This window comes from Phyllobates terribilis, unplaced genomic scaffold (assembly GCF_046119375.1).
Source record: "Phyllobates terribilis strain yellow unplaced genomic scaffold, ASM4611937v1 Scaffold_4__5_contigs__length_816908805, whole genome shotgun sequence".
Classification (NCBI taxonomy): Eukaryota; Metazoa; Chordata; class Amphibia; order Anura; family Dendrobatidae; genus Phyllobates; species Phyllobates terribilis.
Window position 1 is genome coordinate 726,994,349 of NW_027362764.1, and position 24,008 is coordinate 727,018,356.

Here is a 24,008-nt window from a genome sequence, read left to right on the forward strand (position 1 = left end):
AAGGGGTCCTATGTGAAAATGTAACATCACCTAGAATAAAGTTTTGAGTTGAAAACTGTTTGATTTCAGTTTCTAACAACCTGCTAATGCTTATAATTTCAAAAATGACCATTTTTTTGGTCTTTATTAAAATGAAAAGGTTGATCGAAAAGTTTGGGGGATCTAAGAGTGTGGCAACCCAGTAGTCATGATTACTTCGAATTCTGACAATATGAGGGTCATGCTGCAGGTAGTGCAGCAAGAAGGCACTTATGTGTCTTGCGCATCTCGGAGCCCCAAAATTATTTTCCGGGCTAGATGCAGCTAAAAATTATTTTTAATTTTAAATCTGGTGAAGCTTTAGTATAGATGGCCTAATAGGATCAGTGCTGCACATGCTACAAAGCCCAAATTATTTTCCAGTCAAGATACAGATAAACATGATTAGTAATTTGAAAGCTTAAAACGTTTGGTAGGGTGATTTTAACCAATCATCAAGCTTTTACTCTCCCCAGGATGACACAGGGGTAGAAAAGTCGTTTCGGATCCATGATTTGTTCATCTTTAGGAACGTGAGTCTGTCTACATTATCAGTGGAGAGCCGCGTGCGCTTATCTGTCAGCACACCACCAGCAGCGCTGAACACATGTTCAGACAGAACGCTGGCTGCGGGGCATGACAAGATCTCCAAGGCGTAAGTGGCTAGCTCCGGCCATTTATCCAGATTGGAAGCCCAAAAAGAGCAAGGGTCCAGTGACACAGTCGTGGCTTCAATGTTTACTTGGAGATACTCCTGTACCATCGTCTCTAGGCGTTGACTATGTGTCAGACTTCTTGTCTCCTGTGGCCTTGCAAAGGATGGGCTAAAAAAGTGGTGAAATGATTCCGCAAAATTGATGTTACCAGCAGATACTGTGGTTCTGTTACGGTTTGAGTGCTGAACACTTTGACGGTCCCACGGTTGGCAAGTTGGAACTGTGAGATTCACTACGTGCACCACTGGTATTTTGTGGAAAAGCACATGTAAGATTCTGCAACAGTCTCTGCTGATACTCCTGCATGCGTGCATCCCTTTCTATGGCAGGAATAATTTCTGCAAATTTACTTTTGTACCGGGGATCTAACAGTGTGGCAACCCAGTAGTCAGGATTATTTCTAATTCTCACAATTCGTGGGTCATGTTGCAGGTAGTGCAGCAAGAAGGCACTCATGTGTGTTGCGCATCCAGGAGCACCAAGTCCCTGTTGTGTTGGTGGCGAGGTAACAATCATGCTTCCTTCCTCTGTCCTCTCCCCCCAACCTCACACAACAGAAATGTGATCAAGGTCTCCCTCATCTGATGAGTCTTCCATCAGTTCGTCCTCCACTTCTTCCTGGGCTCCTGCACCTTCCTCACTAGTTTGGCTGCTACCATGCGCCCTGGTAAAACCATCTCCCCCACCCTCACATGCCTGCCGCCTTGGTGCTGCCGACCGTCTGGACCTTGCAGATGTTAGCCCTTCCGCATACAACTCCTCCTTCTCTACTTCCTCCACCTCCTCTTGTGCCACCACCTGACTCCGAATTCTGTTTAACATGTGCTCCAGCATGTAAATCACCGGAATAGTCATGCTGATAATGGCATCGTCAGCACTAAACATCTTCGTCGCCATTTCAAAACTGTGCAGAAGGGTGCATAGGTTCCTGATCTGAGACCACTCCTCCAGCGTGATTTGCCCCACCTCTGAATCTCGTTGGCCCAGGCTATACGTCAGAACGTATTGCACCAGGGCTTGTCGGTGCTGCCACAGTCGCTGCAACATGTGCAGAGTTGAATTCCACCGGGTAGGCACATCGCATTTTAGCCGGTGAAGTGGCAGGCCCAACGACTTCTGTAGAGATGTAAGTCGCTGAGCTGCGGGATGCGAACGGCGGAAGTGAGCACACAGCGACCGTGCCCTCTGCAGAAGGCCATCTAGTCTGGGATAGTGGGCTAAAAATTGCTGGACAACCAGGTTCAACACGTGAGCCATACAAGGCACGTGTGTGACATTGCCCCGGCGAAGGGCCGCACCCAGGTTTGCAGCATTGTCGCACACGGCCTTCCCTGGTTTCAGGTCCAGTGGAGACAACCATTCATGAAATTGGTTCTCCAGAGCTGACCACAACTCCTCAGCTGTGTGACTCACATTTCCCAGACATTTCAATGTAAAAACCGCCTGATGACGTTGAGCCCTACTGCCAGCATAGTAAGGAGGTGTGCAGGATCCCTTCTGCGCAGTTAGAAAGCTTGTGGCATGACCAGACAGGCTTTGGGTGCAGGTGGAAGACCGAGAGGAGGTTGAGGAGGCAGAAGCAGTGGAGGAACTTTGACATAAAGAGGATTGACGCACAACTCGTGGGGACGGCAAGACTTGGACAGCAGCCCCTTGTCCTGCTGTCACCATAGTTACCCAGTGCCCAGTCAGCGACATGTAACGCCCCTGTCCATGCCTACTCGTCCAAGTGTCTGTGGTGAAATGCACCCTGTCACACACAGAGTTTCTCAAAGAAGCGGTGATGTTGTGTGCGACATGCTGGTGGAGCGCAGGCACACCTTTCTTTGAGAAGTAGTGCCAACTGGGCATCTGGTACTGGGGCACTGCGACGGACATAAGGTCTCGAAAATCCTCTGTGTCCACCAGGCGGAAAGGCAGCATTTCTGTAGCCAAGAGCTTGCAGATGGTGAAATTCAACCTCTTAGCTTTCTCATGGCTAGGAGGAAATGGTCTTTTACTTGTCCACATCTGAGGGACCGAGGGCTGGCTATTGTGCTTAGACGGGGTTGATAAGGGTGTCCCCGGCAAACTGCCGGTCTGTGAGGAAGATGCAGGCGGACATGTTAGGTTGCCTTGATTCAAAGGTGGTGCTATCGATGTCGGACAGCGCTCAACACCAGCTGGTGTTACCACCTCCAAAGAAAATGATGACCTGCCAATCACGCTGGCTGTTGCGGGTAAAGAGGTGGCAGGTCTGCGCCCCAAAACAGGTGTGACTGCTGTCCCCCCAGTCACAGAGGATGAAGAGGCCGCGGATGCACAAGATATGGCAGACGGTGATTGGCCCGGCCGGCTAGGCCGCATTGTAGCACACTGAGCTTCCCACTGCAACTTATGCTTCATGTCCATGTGCCGGTTCATGCATGAAGTACTCAAACTATGTATTTTTTGGCCTCTACTTAGCTTTTGCTGACAAATGTTACAGATAACACGAGTTGGGTCATCTTTATCGATCTGAAAAAATGCCCAGGCTATGCAAGGCTTAGCACCCATGCGACCTGAAGAGCCACCACGACTTGTGGTGAGAGGCAGAGTTGTGTTTGAGGATGCAGTTGTTGACGTGCTTCCAGTACTACGTCTCTGTCCAGGAAGGCGCAACCTGACCTCGTCGTCACTAGCATCTTCCTCCACCTCCTCTGCTGACCTCATCTCTTGGATGACTGTGGGTTGACAGTAAGTGGGATCTCCGACCTCATCATCATCACCCTGTGCGTTATCACACCCGTCGTCCTCAGAGCCAACCTGTTCCTGCCCTGACAAAAAACTAAAGTTGTCGCTCCAATCAGGTATTTGAGTCTTATCATCGTCTTCCTCATTGTCTCCACCAACAGGAGTTACAGTTTGGGAATGAGGGTCTACATTATGGTCAGAACCTTCTGCGTCTGGTCCTGGATCCGACTCATAAAGATTCTGGGCATCAGTGCAGATCATTTCCTCGTCTGGATTCACAGAAGCGCTGGAGTCGACCTCTGATTCCCAGGCTATAGTATGAGTAAACAGCTCTGCAGACTCAACCATCTGTTCTACCTCATACTCAGACGGGCAGCTGGAGATTTGGGAGCTGTGAGGAAGCAAGTGCGATTTGGGTGACACCTTTGAGGACTGGAGTATTTGTGATGTTGAAGTTGATGTGGAGGAGAGCCCACTTAAAGGAGCACTTGATATCCGTTGAAGCACCTGCTGTTTTTGTGCCTCATCTGGAATTTGTAGCGATTGGCGTGGCCGTAAGAAAGGGATCTTATCACATTGTCCGCTAAAAGAAGTAGACATTTTAGTTTGGCTGGAAGATGGTCTTTCTTCTGCACCTACCCCACGGACACAACCTTTTTTCCCCTTCCCAACACGCCTATTCCCCTTTCCACCAGCAGCAGGCCTTTTTCCACTCATTTTGGTGGTTAACTAATTCACAACTCTGGAGTTGTTTGCACAAAAAAACAATGGATGGTAACCGAGCAGAGCTGAGTGGCCAAACTGTGGTATTAGGCCAAAACTATTGGCTGGGCTAGATGCAGAAAAAAATTATTTTTAATTTGCAACCTGATGGAGGTCAGTATAGATGGACTAATAGACCAAGTCCCACACACTGCTAGAAGCCCAAATATTTTTTCAGAGCTAGATGCAGAAAAAAATTATTTTTAATTTGCAACCTGATGGAGGTCAGTATAGATGGACTAATAGACCAAGTCCCACACACTGCTAGAAGCCCAAATATTTTTTCAGAGCTAGATGCAGAAAAAAATTATTTTTAATTTGCAACCTGATGGAGGTCAGTATAGATGGACTAATAGACCAAGTCCCACACACTGCTAGAAGCCCAAATATTTTTTCAGAGCTAGATGCAGAAAAAAATTATTTTTAATTTGCAACCTGATGGAGGTCAGTATAGATGGACTAATAGACCAAGTCCCACACACCGCTAGAAGCCCAAATATTTTTTCAGAGCTAGATGCAGAAAAAAATTATTTTTAATTTGCAACCTGATGGAGGTCAGTATAGATGGACTAATAGACCAAGTCCCACACACTGCTAGAAGCCCAAATATTTTTTCAGAGCTAGATGCAGAAAAAAATTATTTTTAATTTGCAACCTGATGGAGGTCAGTATAGATGGACTAATAGAACAAGTCCCACACGCTGCTAGAAGCCCAAATATTTTTTCAGAGATAAATGAAGAAAAAAATTATTTTTAATTTGCAACCTGATGGAGGTCAGTATAGATGGACTAATAGACCAAGTCCCACACACTGCTAGAAGCCCAAATATTTTTTCAGAGCTAGATGCAGAAAAAAATTATTTTTAATTTGCAACCTGATGGAGGTCAGTATAGATGGACTAATAGACCAAGTCCCACACACTGCTAGAAGCCCAAATATTTTTTCAGAGCTACATGCAGAAAAAAATTATTTTTAATTTGCAACCTGATGGAGGTCAGTATAGATGGACTAATAGAACAAGTCCCACACGCTGCTAGAAGCCCAAATATTTTTTCAGAGATAAATGAAGAAAAAAATTATTTTTAATTTGCAACCTGATGGAGGTCAGTATAGATGGACTAATAGACCAAGTCCCACACACTGCTAGAAGCCCAAATATTTTTTCAGAGCTAGATGCAGAAAAAAATTATTTTTAATTTGCAACCTGATGGAGGTCAGTATAGATGGACTAATAGACCAAGTCCCACACACTGCTAGAAGCCCAAATATTTTTTCAGAGCTACATGCAGAAAAAAATTATTTTTAATTTGCAACCTGATGGAGGTCAGTATAGATGGACTAATAGAACAAGTCCCACACGCTGCTAGAAGCCCAAATATTTTTTCAGAGATAAATGAAGAAAAAAATTATTTTTAATTTGCAACCTGATGGAGGTCAGTATAGATGGACTAATAGAACAAGTCCCACACGCTGCTAGAAGCCCAAATATTTTTTCAGAGATAAATGAAGAAAAAAATTATTTTTAATTTGCAACCTGATGGAGGTCAGTATAGATGGACTAATAGACCAAGTCCCACACACTGCTAGAAGCCCAAATATTTTTTCAGAGCTAGATGCAGAAAAAAATTATTTTTAATTTGCAACCTGATGGAGGTCAGTATAGATGGACTAATAGACCAAGTCCCACACACCGCTAGAAGCCCAAATATTTTTTCAGAGCTAGATGCAGAAAAAAATTATTTTTAATTTGCAACCTGATGGAGGTCAGTATAGATGGACTAATAGACCAAGTCCCACACACTGCTAGAAGCCCAAATATTTTTTCAGAGCTAGATGCAGAAAAAAATTATTTTTAATTTGCAACCTGATGGAGGTCAGTATAGATGGACTAATAGAACAAGTCCCACACGCTGCTAGAAGCCCAAATATTTTTTCAGAGATAAATGAAGAAAAAAATTATTTTTAATTTGCAACCTGATGGAGGTCAGTATAGATGGACTAATAGACCAAGTCCCACACACTGCTAGAAGCCCAAATATTTTTTCAGAGCTAGATGCAGAAAAAAATTATTTTTAATTTGCAACCTGATGGAGGTCAGTATAGATGGACTAATAGACCAAGTCCCACACACTGCTAGAAGCCCAAATATTTTTTCAGAGCTACATGCAGAAAAAAAATATTTTTAATTTGCAACCTGATGGAGGTCAGTATAGATGGACTAATAGAACAAGTCCCACACGCTGCTAGAAGCCCAAATATTTTTTCAGAGATAAATGAAGAAAAAAATTATTTTTAATTTGCAACCTGATGGAGGTCAGTATAGATGGACTAATAGACCAAGTCCCACACACTGCTAGAAGCCCAAATATTTTTTCAGAGCTAGATGCAGAAAAAAATTATTTTTAATTTGCAACCTGATGGAGGTCAGTATAGATGGACTAATAGACCAAGTCCCACACACTGCTAGAAGCCCAAATATTTTTTCAGAGCTACATGCAGAAAAAAATTATTTTTAATTTGCAACCTGATGGAGGTCAGTATAGATGGACTAATAGAACAAGTCCCACACGCTGCTAGAAGCCCAAATATTTTTTCAGAGATAAATGAAGAAAAAAATTATTTTTAATTTGCAACCTGATGGAGGTCAGTATAGATGGACTAATAGAACAAGTCCCACACGCTGCTAGAAGCCCAAATATTTTTTCAGAGATAAATGAAGAAAAAAATTATTTTTAATTTGCAACCTGATGGAGGTCAGTATAGATGGACTAATAGACCAAGTCCCACACACTGCTAGAAGCCCAAATATTTTTTCAGAGCTAGATGCAGAAAAAAATTATTTTTAATTTGCAACCTGATGGAGGTCAGTATAGATGGACTAATAGACCAAGTCCCACACACCGCTAGAAGCCCAAATATTTTTTCAGAGCTAGATGCAGAAAAAAATTATTTTTAATTTGCAACCTGATGGAGGTCAGTATAGATGGACTAATAGACCAAGTCCCACACACTGCTAGAAGCCCAAATATTTTTTCAGAGCTAGATGCAGAAAAAAATTATTTTTAATTTGCAACCTGATGGAGGTCAGTATAGATGGACTAATAGAACAAGTCCCACACGCTGCTAGAAGCCCAAATATTTTTTCAGAGATAAATGAAGAAAAAAATTATTTTTAATTTGCAACCTGATGGAGGTCAGTATAGATGGACTAATAGACCAAGTCCCACACACTGCTAGAAGCCCAAATATTTTTTCAGAGCTAGATGCAGAAAAAAATTATTTTTAATTTGCAACCTGATGGAGGTCAGTATAGATGGACTAATAGACCAAGTCCCACACACTGCTAGAAGCCCAAATATTTTTTCAGAGCTACATGCAGAAAAAAAATATTTTTAATTTGCAACCTGATGGAGGTCAGTATAGATGGACTAATAGAACAAGTCCCACACGCTGCTAGAAGCCCAAATATTTTTTCAGAGATAAATGAAGAAAAAAAATATTTTTAATTTGCAACCTGATGGAGGTCAGTATAGATGGACTAATAGACCAAGTCCCACACACTGCTAGAAGCCCAAATATTTTTTCAGAGCTAGATGCAGAAAAAAATTATTTTTAATTTGCAACCTGATGGAGGTCAGTATAGATGGACTAATAGACCAAGTCCCACACACTGCTAGAAGCCCAAATATTTTTTCAGAGCTACATGCAGAAAAAAATTATTTTTAATTTGCAACCTGATGGAGGTCAGTATAGATGGACTAATAGAACAAGTCCCACACGCTGCTAGAAGCCCAAATATTTTTTCAGAGATAAATGAAGAAAAAAATTATTTTTAATTTGCAACCTGATGGAGGTCAGTATAGATGGACTAATAGACCAAGTCCCACACACTGCTAGAAGCCCAAATATTTTTTCAGAGCTAGATGCAGAAAAAAATTATTTTTAATTTGCAACCTGATGGAGGTCAGTATAGATGGACTAATAGACCAAGTCCCACACACTGCTAGAAGCCCAAATATTTTTTCAGAGCTAGATGCAGAAAAAAATTATTTTTAATTTGCAACCTGATGGAGGTCAGTATAGATGGACTAATAGAACAAGTCCCACACGCTGCTAGAAGCCCAAATATTTTTTCAGAGATAAATGAAGAAAAAAATTATTTTTAATTTGCAACCTGATGGAGGTCAGTATAGATGGACTAATAGACCAAGTCCCACACACTGCTAGAAGCCCAAATATTTTTTCAGAGCTAGATGCAGATAAAAATTATTTTTAATTTGCAACCTGATGGAGGTCAGTATAGATGGACTAATAGACCAAGTCCCACACACTGCTAGAAGCCCAAATATTTTTTCAGAGCTAGATGCAGAAAAAAATTATTTTTAATTTGCAACCTGATGGAGGTCAGTATAGATGGACTAATAGACCAAGTCCCACACACCGCTAGAAGCCCAAATATTTTTTCAGAGCTAGATGCAGAAAAAAATTATATTCAGTTTGCAACCTGATGGAGGTCAGTATAGATGGACTAATAGAATGATGCTATGCCCAAAAGATTTTACTTCACTAGGTGCAGTAAAAAAATTGGTATTCTATACACAGGTGGTATATCTTGCAACACAGATAGGCTACTCCACTGACTAACACACTCTGCAATAGGCCAAAAAGGATTAGCTTTGCTAGATTCAGCCAAATGCTGTGAAAAAAACTTGCACAGCACTGGCACAGACCTGCCTGGCAAAAACTGATAGGAACTGATGTAACCTAGTCCTGAAAAGGACTCCAATTACAATTAGTCTTTACTCCCACAATCTATCTATTTAAGAGCACAGACCTGCCTGATAAAAGTCGTAGGAAATGCTGTAACCTAGTCCTTAAAAGGACTGCAATCGCAACTATTCCCTACTCTCAAGCTATCTGTATATTTGTGCGAAAATTGGCTTGAAATTAACAAGGTATAGCGCACACAGCAACAGCGGTGCCGTCTAACACGCAGCTGCAGCAGTGAGAAAATGGTGGCGACGGGGAAAATGGCTTGGTCTTATAGGGCAAGGACATGTGACATACACTGCCAATCACACATGCCCTTGCTTGTGTGAAAAAAAGCACTTCGCTCCGTGTGTGCGCTGCTGATAGGCTGACAGATTGCACCTCCCCACTGTAAATGCGGGAAAGAGAAAAAAAAATGGAGATCGGCATTATTCCTGCAGAGATCCATCCCCTGCCCCTCCCCCCACCCCGCTGTACACTCAAACTGCGTATTAACATTAATTTTCATCATTACTGAGAAAAAATCCAGTTATGATTTTGGTGCACGAACAGTTATCGAACATAACCTCGAACAGCCGAATTTTTCTCAAATTGTTCGTGTTCGCCGACCGGCTCGAACACCGCCCAAAACAGCTCGAATTTGAGATTGGCGAACAGTTCGAGTAGAACAACGCTCATCTCTATTCACTAGGTGCAGTAAAAAAATTGGTATTCTATACACAGGTGGTATATCTTGCAACACAGATAGGCTACTCCACTGACTAACACACTCTGCAATAGGCCAAAAAGGATTAGCTTTGCTAGATTCAGCCAAATGCTGTGAAAAAAACTTGCACAGCACTGGCACAGACCTGCCTGGCAAAAACTCATAGGAACTGATGTAACCTAGTCCTGAAAAGGACTCCAATTACAATTAGTCTTTACTCCCACAACCTTTCTATTTAAGAGCACAGACCTGCCTGATAAAAGTCGTAGGAAATGCTGTAACCTAGTCCTTAAAAGGACTGCAATCACAACTATTCCCTACTCCCAAGCTATCTGTATATTTGTGCGAAAATTGGCTTGAAATTAACAAGGTATAGCGCACACAGCAACAGCGGTGCCGTCTAACATGCAGCTGCAGCAGTGAGAAAATGGTGGCGACGGGGAAAATGGCTTGGTCTTATAGGGCAAGGACATGTGACATACACTGCCAATGACACATGCCCTTGCTTGTGTGAAAAAAAGCACTTCGCTCCGTGTGTGCGCTGCTGATAGGCTGACAGATTGCACCTCCCCACTGTAAATGCGGGAAAGAGAAAAAAAAATGGAGATCTTCATTGTTCCTGCAGAGATCCATCCCCTGCCCCTCCCCCCACCCCGCTGTACACTCAAACTGCGTATTAACATTAATTTTCATCATTACTGAGAAAAAATCCAGTTATGATTTTGGTGCACGAACAGTTATCGAACATAACCTCGAACTGCCGAATTTTTCTCAAATTGTTCGTGTTCGCCGAACGGCTCGAACACCGCCCAAAACAGCTCGAATTTGAGATTGGCGAACAGTTCGAGTAGAACAACGCTCATCTCTAGTAGTTACCAACTACCTGTTTGTATGTTCTTAGACCCACAGTAAAAAGTTAATATAGTCCTGGATAACTTCTTTAAATTCCACAGAACTGGTGCAGCGAGAGAAAAGTCTTGAAGATGGGAGTGGGAGGTTTGGATTGTAAGGAATATTGGTCTTAGGTAGTGATGAGCGAATGCGCTCGCCACTACTCGGTACTCGCCCGAGCATCATGGTGCTCGACAAGCTCGGCGAGTATTTCCGGGTTGCTCGGGCGGGAACTCGGGTCCCCTCCCTGCATGTTTGGCGCTCTTTAGAGAGCCAATGAACATGCAGGGATTGCCTGCCATGCATTGTAATGCTGTAGCCATGTTGGTTGTGGGCATTACAGTGATTGGCTGGCCGCACAGCGTGATCAGGTCTATATAAGACCTGGCGCCGCCATGCTCGTCACAGTCACTCCGGATCAGACAGTGTAGGGAGAGCAGCTCCTCTGTCAGGGAGAGATTTAATCATGTTTTAGGTAGTGTAGGGAGAAAAACCGTACATTACACATATCCATCTTAACAAACAGTCCTTCTGAGGACTAATCCATCTGCAGAGATATCAGGCAGGCAGTGTATATAGCAGACTGCAGTGCACATAGGACAAGAGGCTCCATTCTAGTTCTGCCTTCTGCTGCTGTTATATTTCTAGAAATAGGCCCAGGTCTCAGGGACCAGGAATAATTTTTTTTGCATCTTAATCCTCATAATTTGCTTAAAAAGCAATCCAGAGAACACCGTTTTTCTGCGCCATTTGCTTGTTGGCACTGCAGAATAAAGCCAGGTCCTTTCCATATTACAGCGCTAAAAATCCAGCTATTTAAAACTGTGTTTTCTCCGTCACACGGATCACATATACGTTTTCAGAAAATACTGCCATTTCTGGCCTCCTTTAAAAATTTCTTTCAGTGTGTCAGTGAAGCAATTCACAGCAGTTTGCTGATCAAACTACTTACCTACAGGCCAGGTATTTAAAACTCTGATTTCTCCGTCATACGCATCACATATAAGTTTGCTCCAAACTCAGTCATTTGTAGTGAGCATGGAAGATACTGTCCTCCATTTAAAATGGGCAAGGCACGTGACAAGGGACGGGGAACTGGACATGATGGTAATGGTGCATGCAGAGGCCGAGGACAAGGCCGTGGGCAAGCCGAAATTGTGCCACAACAAACACCCACATCTTCTCGCCTGACCTTCCTGTCCCAATTTCTAGGGGACCGCAGCACACAACTATGGAACCCAGAGCAGTGTCAAAAGGTTGTTGGTTGGATAGCGGATAATGCTTCCAGTCACTTAGCCACCACCACCACCCTGTCTTCCACACGGTCAAGTCTCAGTAGCCATGAGTCTGGACCGCATATTCCTCACGCTGATCCTCCTTCCTCCCACCATGCCGAGTACCCAGAGACAACTGATCTCACACTTGGACACTCTGAAGAGCTGTTCACTTTTCCATTTATAGATTCGGGCCTCTCGCCCGGTCCACTTGAAGCGGGGCAATAGGACATCGCGTGTAGTGATGCCCAAATATTTGAGCAGCCACGGTCACACGAAGGCGATGGTGGGGAAAGTGTCACAAGAGGTGGACGATGATGAGACACAATTGCCAGAAAGTCAGCAGGAGGACCAGGGTGCGGAAGTGAAAGACGAGGTGGTGGATGATATAGTAACTGACCCAACCTGGCAGGAGGACATGCAGAGCGAGGACAGCAGCACACAGGGGGAGGGAGGCAGAGCACCCCAACAGGCAGGAAGAAGCAGTGTGGTGGCTGCAGACAGAAGGCAGGCAACCGTTCCCCGTAACACAAACACGAAGGAAGTTGCCAGTACAACTGTTATGTCTTCCCGAGTCTGTTTTTTTTTTAAAGACTCTGCCGATAACCCCAAAAAAGCCATTTCTACCACCTGCCAGGCCATCATCAGCAGGGGTGGCAAAACGAGCAGCCTGACCACCACCAACATGATCAGGCACATGGCAGCAAAGCACCCGACTTTGTGGGCCGAACGCCAGGGTCCAGGAAAAGTGTCTGCGGGTGACACCATTGCTTCTTCCGCTGTTGTGGATGCAAGCCAATCCCCTGTCCATGGTGCATGCGAAGATGCCTCCTGCCCTGCACCTGTCGTTGCACATTCTCAAGTATCAGCATCAGGAACCACGTCCATGTCATTGTCCCAGTTCAGTTGTCCATACCCCAGTCCTTGGAACGCAAGCGCAAGTATGCAGCCAACGCCCCACAGGCCACACTACTAAATTCTCACATTTCACGACTGCTTGCGCTCGAAATGTTGCCTCTTAGGCTCGTGGAGACAGAAGCATTCCGCAACCTGATGGCGGCGGCCGTCCCTCGGTACTCGGTCCCCAGCCGCCACTATTTCTCCCGGTGTGCCGTCCCCGCATTACACAAGCACATGTCCCAAAACATTAGCCGTGCTCTCAACAACACAGTTACCGGTAAAGTCCACCTAACCACGGACATGTGGACAAGCGCTTGTGGGCAGGGACGGTACATCTCGCTGACGGCACACTGGGTTAACATAGTGGGTACCGGGACCCAGTCAGACCTTGGGACGGAACACGTCCTCCCGACGCCAAGGATTGCGGGCCCTAGGTCAATCAGGGTTGCCCCCACGGTCTACAGCTCCTGCACCTCATCCTCCTCAGCCTCCTCCTCCTCTTCAGCCTCCATCTCCGAAATGACCACATCAGTCACAAGCTGGAATCACTGCAGCACTGCCTCGGCCAAGCGGCAACAGGCTGTGCTGAAGCTAATATGCTTAGTTGAAAAACCGCACAATGCTGAAGAGTTGTGGACAGCTCTGAAAGAGCAGGCAGATCTGTGGCTCACACCGCTGAACCTACAGCCAGGCATGGTCGTGTGTGACAATGGCCGGAACCTGGTGGCGGCTCTGAGGCGAGCTCACACACGTCTGGCCCATGTGCTTAACCTCGTGGTTCAGCAGTTTCTCAAATCCTACCTGGAGCTGCTGGATCTGCTTATTAAAGTACACCGCCTGTGTGCCCATTCAGCTACAGCTTCCGCCACGCTTGCAGTGTTTCAGCAGCGTTTGCAGCTTCTGGCTCACAGACTGGTGTGTGATGTCCCCACACGTTGGAACTCTACACTGCAGATGTTGGGAAGGATTTGTGAGCAGAAGAGGGTAGTTGTTGAGTACCAGCATCAACAATGCCGTCGTTATTCAGGTCAGACTCCACACATAAGACCTCAGGAGTGGACGTGGATGTGAGATATATGTACCATCCTCCAAAACTTTGAGGACTCCACCAAGATGGTGAGTGGCGATGATGCCAGAATTAGTGTCACCATCCCTCTTCTCTGTCTTCTGAAATGCTCTCTGCTCAGAATCAAAGAGGATGCATTGCAGGCGGAGCACGATGAGATGGAGCAAGGAACCATACAGGGTGATTACACACAGCCAAGCCTCATCTCATCCCAACGTGGATTGGGTGACAATGAGGAAGAGGAGGAGGCAGAGGAGGAGGAAGGACATGAGCTAGTTTCGTGCACTATAGATGGTACTACCTGCACAGCTGTCATACCATCTGTTCAGCGTGGATGGCCAGAGGACAGAGAGGAGGAGGATGAGGAGGAGGAGGAGAGCATGGTCAGTCATCATCTTGGTGAGGACACGGAAGTCTTGCCTGTTAGTAGTCTGGCACGCATGGCTGAGTTTATGTTACGCTGCCTTTCCCATGACCCTCGCGTTCTCAAAATTTTGGGTGACAGCCATTACTGGTTGGTGACACTTCTAGACACATGCTACAAGGAGAACTTTATATCTCTTATTCCTGAGGCAGACAGGTCTACAAAAATGGGGCTGTACCAGAAGGCCCTTGTTGCGGAACTATTAAAAAAATTCCCATCTGAAAACGCTGGTGGCAGAGGGCACACTTCGTTGGACAACCAAGGAGTACAGGCGAGAGAGAAACAACTTCAATCCAGCAGAGGCAGGGGAACACTGTCAAAGTTCTGGGAGAGTTTTCTCAGACCCTCTAATCTGACAGGCCCTCTAATCTGACAGGCCCTGAGGCGCGGGGTACTCTCACAAGGAGTGCAAAGTTTGGGAAGATGCTGAGGGAGTACCTTGCCGACCGTACCAACAACCTCCGTGATTCCGCTGTGCCTTATAATTATTGGGTATCCAAGCTGGATACGTGGAATGAACGGGCTCTCTATGCCTTGGAGGTCCTGGCCTGCCCTGCCGCCAGCGTTTTATCAGAGCGAGTTTTTAGTGCCGCTGGTGGAATTATAACTGATAAGCGCATACGCCTGTCAACTGAAAATGCTGACAGGCTGACTCTTATAAAAATGAACAAGGGCTGTATTGGGCCAGACTTCTCAACACTACCGAATGATAGCAGAGTAACATAAACTCCAATCCAGTGTCTTTTCTTGAGAGGTGTATTCCCATGCACCTTTTCACACCCACACATGGGTATACGCTTCCTGATTTTGGCTATTTGCTCTTGTCCTCCTCCTTCTCCTCATCCTCCACCACCATATCACCAGGGTGACCGTGGTCCGTGATGCAACACCCACCTAATTTTTTTAAAGGGAGTTTATGATGCCGTAAAAAAATTTTTGATACAGTATGTTCATGTATACCCCCCAGGGGTAAATGTTTGTCAGCCCATACACTTAGTGCATGGGCATTACAAGTATAGGAGGCCCTCTCCTTTCTAATGGGAACATTTTTTTATGAGGCCCTCCTTCACGTCTCTTCCAAGGGGCATTTAAGTGCCTCCAAATTTTTGGCAGCCCTTGCATTCACTGCATAGGCCAACACTATGGGAGACTCTCTCCTTTCTAATGGGAATTTGTCGTTACTGTGGCCCTGCTCTATGTGTCTTTAAATTCTTAGTGGGGTTTTTCCTAAAATTGGTCAGCCGTTGGACTCACTACATACCCTATAACTGTAAAACAGACTCTCTCCTTTCTAATGGGAACATGTCATACCTTGTTACTGTGGCCCTGCTCCGTGTGTCTTTAAATTCTTAGTGGGGTTTTTCCTAAAATTAGTCAGCCGTTGGACTCACTGCATATGACGCGCCCCCTGGGCCGTTGGGTACCCGGAGCCGGGCCTGTAGGTGCTGGGGGGTTGTAGTCACCGTGGCGGTGACCCGGTCCATGACCCAGGTGGTCAATCCAAGGCGTATCTAGGTGTATATAGGTTATAATGTCCGACTACGACACCTGTGGAGTGCGGCTAATGAGGCTGCCGCTGCGGAACAGTCCTCTGAAGCTGATGGTTTGGCAGCAAGGGTAGTATAACTCCCCACAGGAAGAGTGTAGCTTCAGGGCAGTGTGTGTGGATGATGGTGGTTGTGCAGGGTGTCGCGGTACAGAAATAACCACAGAGTCTGTGCAGTGCAGTCCCAGGTCTTTACTGATGACACTTTAAACAGGCCTGGACTGGAGTACTGGCTAGTGATAAGAGTCCGGTCAGTCTGGGAGCAAGCATAGAGTCCTCCTGGACAGGTGGAGTTGTAGGCCTGCCGTTCTTACTATACTCTTTGGCTATTCTGCTTGTAGCTGTGTTGTAGCCCACGTCCCTGAGTGTAACATGCTGTGCTCAACCGTATGGTTGGCAGCTCGGGCCTTGTGGATGCCTCGCTCCTCCTTAGCGGTACTGGTCCTTCGGTGCTGCTGAGCCTCCGGGCATCTGATGGGGGCCAGGAGACCTGCAATCTCCTGACCTGCGGTATCTGCTGCTGAGCCTGCAGTGCCCCACAGCCTCGGACTCCGGTGTCCGGTTCTCTCTGTGCTCTGGCTAGGACAAGCTATCTCCAGCTCCAGTCCCTAGCTCCTCTCTCCTCGATGTCCTAAACTCAACTCCTCACACTAACTAACCCTGCCCCCAGATACCAGTTGCCAAGGGGAGGTGCCTCCCATTGTTGGCCTGGAGACAGGAAAGTGTTGCATGTATTGTGTTCCTGACCAGGAAACCCCTGCTTGCTTCTAGGCATGGCAATACCTCTTTTAAAGGAGGCAATACCACTGTGGCAACCGGACCCTCTGGGGTGCCATACATACCCTATAACTGTATAGCAGACCCTCTCCTTTCTAATGGGAACATGTCGTACCTTGTTACTGTGGCCCTGCTACGTGTGTCTTTAAATTCTTAGTGGGGTTTTTCCCAAATTTTGCCAGCCCTTGCAGTCACAGCATGGGCATTACCACTATAGGAGACCCGCTCCTTTATAATGGGAACATTTTTTTTACTGAGACCCTCCTCTATGTCTCTTCAAAGGGGTATTGGGTTGCGTCCAAATTTTTCGCAGCCCTTGCAGTCACTGGATACGCAATAACAGTATAGGAGACCCACTTGTTAATAATGGGAACAACAAAGCATAGCTGGCTGATGGCTCTCTAATAATAGCTAGGGCCGACTGCTGGCCTTTTAAGAATAGTAAGGGCCGTCTGATGTCCCTATAAAAATAGGCTTTATGACTTTCAGAGTCCCTCCATCATAAATAAAACCGGAAGTGTCTGATGATGTGTCACACACAACATTGCCAGCTAAGGTTGTAAAATGTTAAAATTACATTTCCCGGTGAATGCATTTGTCTTAAAAAAAAAAAAAACAATAGGATCTTTCTTTAGTATAAAAAACAGCGTCACCAATTTAACAACAATGTAATCACATTGTTCAGCTCATGCACCTCCTCCTCCATCTCCGAAATGACCACATCAGTCACAAGCTGACAGCACTGCAGCACTGCCTTGGCCAAGCGGCAACAGGCTGTGCTGAAGATAACATGCTTAATGCTTAATTGACAAACCGCCCAGCGCTGCAGAGTTGTTGAAAGCTGTAACACAGCAGCCTGATCTGTGGCTCTCACCGCTGAACATACAGCTAGGCATGATCGTGTGTGACAATGGGCGGAACCTGGTGACGGAGAAATGACAGCTGGGTAGATACGGTTTCCCTCTATGCCAGTCCTTTCACCGAGCTAAAGAATATGGCTGTGGTGAAATACAACTCCCACTGAGAAGCTGTTTCAGATTGAAAAACATTGTGCCCACCAGAGGATTTGATTGTGAGGGCTAACCTTTCTCCCCCGCTCAAGAACCCCATAGCAGCTGCAAAGTTAGCGCTGTCATGAACTCTCCTGAGGTAGAAGCCAAGGCACCCCAGAGGATTCTCTGGTGGGACCGTCCAACCCTGCCGAGAAGCAGTCCTGGCTAAGAAAAGTGTGTGGAAAGGTTCCCGGACACTCTATGGCTGCTTTTTTACTGAGGTGGAAACCCACGCAAACACGGGGAGAATATACAAAGTCCTTGCAGATGTTGACCTTGCTGGGATTTGAACCCAGGATCCCAGCGCTGCAAGTCTTCAGTGCTAACCACTGATCCAATGTGCTGCCGTTCACCCTCTAATATCTAACAGGCTGGAGAAACTTGCACCTGCTGCCACTCTATCTTCAGCTCCTTTGTGAGAAAATGTATTTGGGCTGCCACTCAGTCTACCAAATAAAATTCCTGAGAAGGAAATTGGGGATGGCTTCGCTACTGGTACTGGGGGCAGTGCTAATACCATGGCGTCGTACCATAGTTTGCTGGAAATATTCCAGGCTGGTAGGAGGCAAGCAAATTCCCACAGAAAAGTACCAGCAGTAATGTTCAGGGACCCACGCTTGTAGAAGACGGAAACAACACTGGGAGAAATAGTGACGGCTGGGGACCGAGTATGGACACGAGGCATGAGGCATGTGGTTGTGAAAAGCTTCCGCCTCCACAAGCCTAAAAGGCCACATTTCAAGTGCAAGCAGCTTTACAGGACTTCCTGTGAGAAATGACATGAAGGCTAGATAGGGTTTCCCTCTCTGCCAGTCCTTTCGCCAAGCTAAATACAACTGTCAGCAAAAAAAGTTGTGAACTGGCTCCGTACTGTCCTTGGCCACATTCACCTGTCCACGTGTTTGTGGTTAGGCGGTCCTTCCCAGTAAGTGCACTGGGGAGGGCACGGTTAATGTTGTGGGACCCGTGTTTGTGGAAGGCGGAGGAGATACTGGGAAATATAGTGGCGGCTGGGGACCGAGTATGGACACCCGGCCGCCGCCGGCATGAGGTTGTGAAAAGCTCCCGCCTCCACAAGCTTAAAAGGCCATATTTCAAGTGCAAAAAGCTGCCCAGAAATCTGGCAGTTTAGTGTTGCGGCCTGTGGGTGGGTGGGTGGCTGGCTGCATACTTGCACTTGCATTCCAAGTAACAGAAAACTAAGCAGATGGTGGCCTCTATCATCATCATGGCCTCACCTCGGCACTATGAACTCTCCTGAAGGAGAAGCCAGGGCCCGCCGGAGGAGTCTCCGGTTCTCTGGTGGGCCCGTCCAACCTTGCCAAAAAGCAGCCCTGGCTAATAAAAGTGTGGGGGAAGGTTCCCGGACACTCTATGGCTGCTTTTTCAATGTGGATTGACCATGCTTATGCATGTTATTACTCAAACCGCATTACAGATCAGGCCATTGTCCAACTCTGTATTCAAGAAATTAAAGAAAGATGTGTGTGTGTGTCAAAGCACCACAGACAAGGGCGAGTAGATGTTGGACGGGCTGCCATTGCTTCTGCAACAAGCTGCATTACAGGACTTCCTGTGAGAAATGACATGCAGGGTAGATAGGGTCTCCCTCTATGCCAGTCCTTTCATCGAGCTAAATACAACTGTCAGCAAAAAAAGTTGTGGACTGGCTCCATACCGTCCCTGGCCACATTCACCTGTCCATGTGTTTGTGGTTAGGTGATCCTTCCCAGTAAGTGCACTGGGGAGGGCGCGGGTAATGTTGTGGGACCCGTGCTTGTGGAAGGCGGAGACGATACGGGGAAATATAGTGGCGGCTGGGGACCAAGTATGGACACCCGGCCGCCGCCAGCATGAGGTTGTGAAAAGCACACCTCAGCTCATTTAGGTCACACCTCTTCCCCAGGCCATATATACCCCAGGCTCACCTCTACACACAGCGCACCTTTTCCACATGGCTTGTTTGACCTTTACACTGGGCGCTTAATCTCCTGGCCTCCCACCATAATAGCAATTCGGTAAGCTATACCCTCTTCATACCCTTTACATATCTTTATTCACCATCTGCATTCTCCGATTATAATACTGTTCTATACCTTATACTCCTCTCTTTGTTGTTACAGACTAGATATTCTTTTTTTAACACACATTGTTCCACTGTTTCCCTTTATCATTTTTTCTATTATTTGATTCTCTATTTTTATTTTTCTTCCCTCATTTTTTCTTTTCTTAAGAGCTGTATTTTTTCTATATCATGGGTCCAATCTCTTTGACATATGTCCTTTTTTCTTTGGCACATTTGCCAGTCTCACTATGAAATTCCTGTTCGGATATACTAATTTTTGATGAGGCTTGTTCAGTTCCCCATATGACCCTTCTCCATTTATTTATTCCATTACAACACATCGTGTTTACAACAGAGAGTATCCTCCACAAGCTCCTATGAAGTGTTCTATTACCTGTCTGTTCCTGGACAAAGTATTTTTTGCTATTTTTCACCTTATGTATTTTTTATTTTATTTTTTATGTTTATGCTTTATTTGTTTCTGTTTATACATTAGTGTCTGATGAAGGTCGTAGTTGGACGACCGAAACGTTACAGTGTATGGATTGCATTTCTTATGAATTTCTGAAGGAACTGTTAATATTCAATTAAAAATTATACTTCACACTACTGTATGAGTGCCGGACTATATACTTATATGTTGTGAAAAGCTTCTGCCTCCATGAGCTTAATAGGCCACATTTCAAGTGCAAGCAGCTGTCAAAATTTTGGCAGTATAGTATTGCAGCCTGTGGGTGGCTGGCTGCCTGCTTCTTGCGCTTGCATTCCAAGGAATGGGGTAGGGACAACTGAACGCTGCAGTGGGACAAGGACGACAGGTTCATGGCGGGAGGCATCTTCGCATGCACCAAGGATCACTTACGATGGGCACACTTTTAGGCAGTGACCTGGAAGTCAGAGATGCTTCCAGAGGTCTTCCCCATGCTGTCCCCATGTCTTTTCAGCACTCTATGCATGTGTCTGATGTGTCACACACCACATGGCCAGATAAGGTTGTAAAATGTTAAAATTACATTTCCTGGTGAATGCATTTGTCTTGGTTGAAAGCAATGCAAAAGTGCAAAAATGCATCAAAAACGCTACGTGTGAACATAGCCCAAGTTGTGGAGGAGTATTTTTGGTTTTGGTTATTTATTTTGCCTTATATACAAGTCATTACCCTGGAAAGGATGTTCCTTAACATATTTCCCAGGAAAATCCATTTTGGTTTAGTTTTTGTATGTTTTATTGTGAGTCCGTAAAAGTGGCGTAATACTCTGACAACGTTGCTGACAGCAGTGATCTGGGAGTCAGAAATGCTTCCAGGGGTCTTCCCCATGCTGTTCCCATGTCATTTGAGCACTGTTCCCATCGATTTGGGCAATTTTTAGGCCCTGTGCAAACTGCCGGAGGGAGCCGCCTGAAAAATGCTCGAGTTTCCCATAGACTTACATTGGGCTCATTGCTCGGGTCGAGTACCCGAGTATTCCAATTTGCTCAACCCGAGCAACGAGTACCCGAGCATTTTAGTGCTCGCTCATCACTAGTCTTAGGATAATCTTGTAGTGTTATCCCAAGCAAAGCTTTCATTCATTGGGTGAAATGTTTCTTGAATAGGATAAAAATCATCGTTCTTGGCAGTACATTGTCCTGTGTAAACAGGACCTGTGCTGCTGAGAATAATGGTAGCCTATGGGCACTTAATCATCTGTTCAATGTGCATTATTTAGCTCAATCCTCCTATGTAAGTAGAGTAGGCTGTTAGACTACTGCCTATCAGTAAATATTTGTTGATTGTCGTTTAGTATCGCCGGTCAGTTTTTCCAAACTGACCCTTACTTTTAGGATGGAAATTACTTTATTTATTAACTGTAGATCAATCTACAGTCTCACTGAGCTGGATTAACTATTGCGAATGCTCCATATCATATATCTCCCTACATTTCTTTCTGGTTTAGCATTTATACTGATATTGCTATATTGATTTTAATTCTGGGAAGATTTGTCTGTAGTCCATAATCAGTACAACAATGTATAGAAGGCAACAAGCTTTTGAACTATTTCTAATAGCAGCTGAATAATAAATGCAGCTCTGAAGTTATAACACAGGCTGTATCTCCGGACCAAAACTGTCACTGGTTTACCCTGACAGATAGGTGCCTGAAGACCGCAGCGTCTGATTTCCTGTACTCCTGCACTGATTAGAAGCACTTCACCATCGTATTAAATGGTGCAGGTTTCTGCCCGCAGTGCATCGGTTAAGCTGTTCAGTTGAGAGCTTCCAGAGCTTTCCAGCATTGATGGTCTCAGCTGTTCAGTGTTGGCCACTCTCCTCTGCTAAATATATGCGCCTCTAGCTATGTTAGTTTCATGCTGCCTGTTTATGAAGCTGGAGGAGTTGGTTGTTTGAGGAGGCATTTTGAGCATTTCTCTAAAGACTGTTGCTTGATGATTCGGCTGTGTGCAAATCTTCTTCCTCTCATATTTAGTTTTTTTCCTTCCTTCAATCCCCAGTGTTCCACTCTGTTGTTGTGAGTGCATAGTTGTATGACTGGTATTTTTATTCATCCCTGTACGTCTTCCCTTGCTAGTCTGGTTTGTGTATTTTTATACACTACTACTCCCCACTTCCCTCGGTGGGGGAGGGAACAGATTAAGGGCTGATTCAGGGGCTCATTAATGTACATGGCCCCGGCGTCTTCACCATTAGAAGTAATCCGGGGAGCAGGGATAGTTAGGGCACCCCTAGCATTAGGAACAGGGAAGGAGCCCCTGACCCCTGGATATCGGACAACAGAGTCATGACAAGAACAAGATAAGTAATGAAAGTCACTGCAAAATTGCATTGAAAGGACTGTGATAAAGGGTAAGAATTTTGGGAAATGCTTATGTTTTTCTCTTTGTTAGGCATTCCTGTACCGGTGACATGGACCAGACTTGCTCAGACAGCGGAGTCTGGGAGCTCATCCCTGATTCTACTGCAAAATGTGACTTGGAAAGCTGGAGATGAAATAGTGATTGCATCAACTGGTCACAGGTATATATATGAGAATACATCCTGAAAATGGCATTGTGATTACAATGAAGTCAATGGTAATTAAAAAGGCACGACCTGCTGTTTCCTATAATAGGTGTTTTCTTTTTTAACTTTCTTCAGCCCATAGTGCTAGCTAAGAATAATAAAATCAGCTCTACTTCCTTTCCGCTGGCTTATCGCTACTGCTCCAGGGCCAGCTTATCTCCTCTGCTCAAGGTGATCTTTACAGGATGTAGTGGTGTCATCATAACTACAATGCAGTCCCTTGGCTCAACAGCTCTACAGTGGCACAGCCGCTGAGCCCAGTGACAGGTTGCAGCGGTCATGTGCACTGTGGACGTGATGTCACTGATCCATCCCATCAACAAAGACTGGATCATTGACGGATAGCCAGTGTTGGGGCAACGGAGGGTGAGTAAAACTGATTTTATTTTTGTTAGGTAGCTCAAGCCTATTGGCTGAAGAATATTGAAAATTTTAAGGTCTGCTTCTAGGAAATCTATGTACCACTTTACAGATTGGGGTTATATATGCAGAATCTGTGATTTGTAATATGTTGGCAAAAGTTGTAGGTCAGAAGTGTTTCTAGAAATGCTGAGCCCAATTTCAATAGAATATTAAGTCATTTTGCCACTCCATATCTAAAAGAACCTTACATATTAAAGTCAATTGAACTCTGCAATTTCAAAGGGACCTGACAATCCCTTTGAAATTACTTTGGGCCTCCCAAAAATTCCCCGACAGATAGTGTTGGGGGAGGAAGAAGGATCCCGCAGTTTGGATATAAAAACCCAAGCCACTGATGCTCATGGAAGAAAACCTACCACTAGAGATGTCTGGCAGCAGCTTATTCCCCTTTCCCTATGCCGAATATATGCATGCTTGGCCAAGCCCAGCATGCACATCTGATGGAAGAGTTAAATCTGTTTCTGGGTAGTGGCAATAATCTAAGAAATAGATTAGTAGAAATATTAACAGGAGAGGATGACTTATGGATTCATACTTGGATATTTGCTTATGATCATTTACTTATTCACTAATCTATTCTTATTTGCTGCTGTGGGCATGCTCTGTAACCTGTGCAGAGGTCACTGTGCAGAGAGGAGGAGGGGCAACTGAACTGTTATAGATTACCTATCATCACTTATGTGATCCTGAGTTATCTATCTTTAGTTTTAGAACAGAGGTGTTGCCTTTCTTTGTATTCTTACCTGTGCTAATAATGAGATGTCACCTAACCCTGATCAAAGAGTACAGAGCCCAAGCCTCAAAGTGAAATCTAAATTATATTAAAAGTAAGATGTTGATCTAA

General features: G+C 45.2%; 1 protein-coding gene across 2 annotated transcripts in view; it reads left to right on the plus strand.

Moving 5' to 3' along the window:
- The window catches only part of PKHD1L1 (PKHD1 like 1), a 378,989-nt gene that overhangs the window by 274,740 nt on the left and 80,241 nt on the right, over positions 1-24,008 (plus strand). For both annotated transcript variants that reach the window (XM_073679777.1, XM_073679778.1), the window contains exon 46: positions 22,567-22,696. In XM_073679777.1, the coding sequence (XP_073535878.1) occupies positions 22,567-22,696 (130 nt within the window). The remainder of the gene's footprint in view (positions 1-22,566; positions 22,697-24,008) is intronic.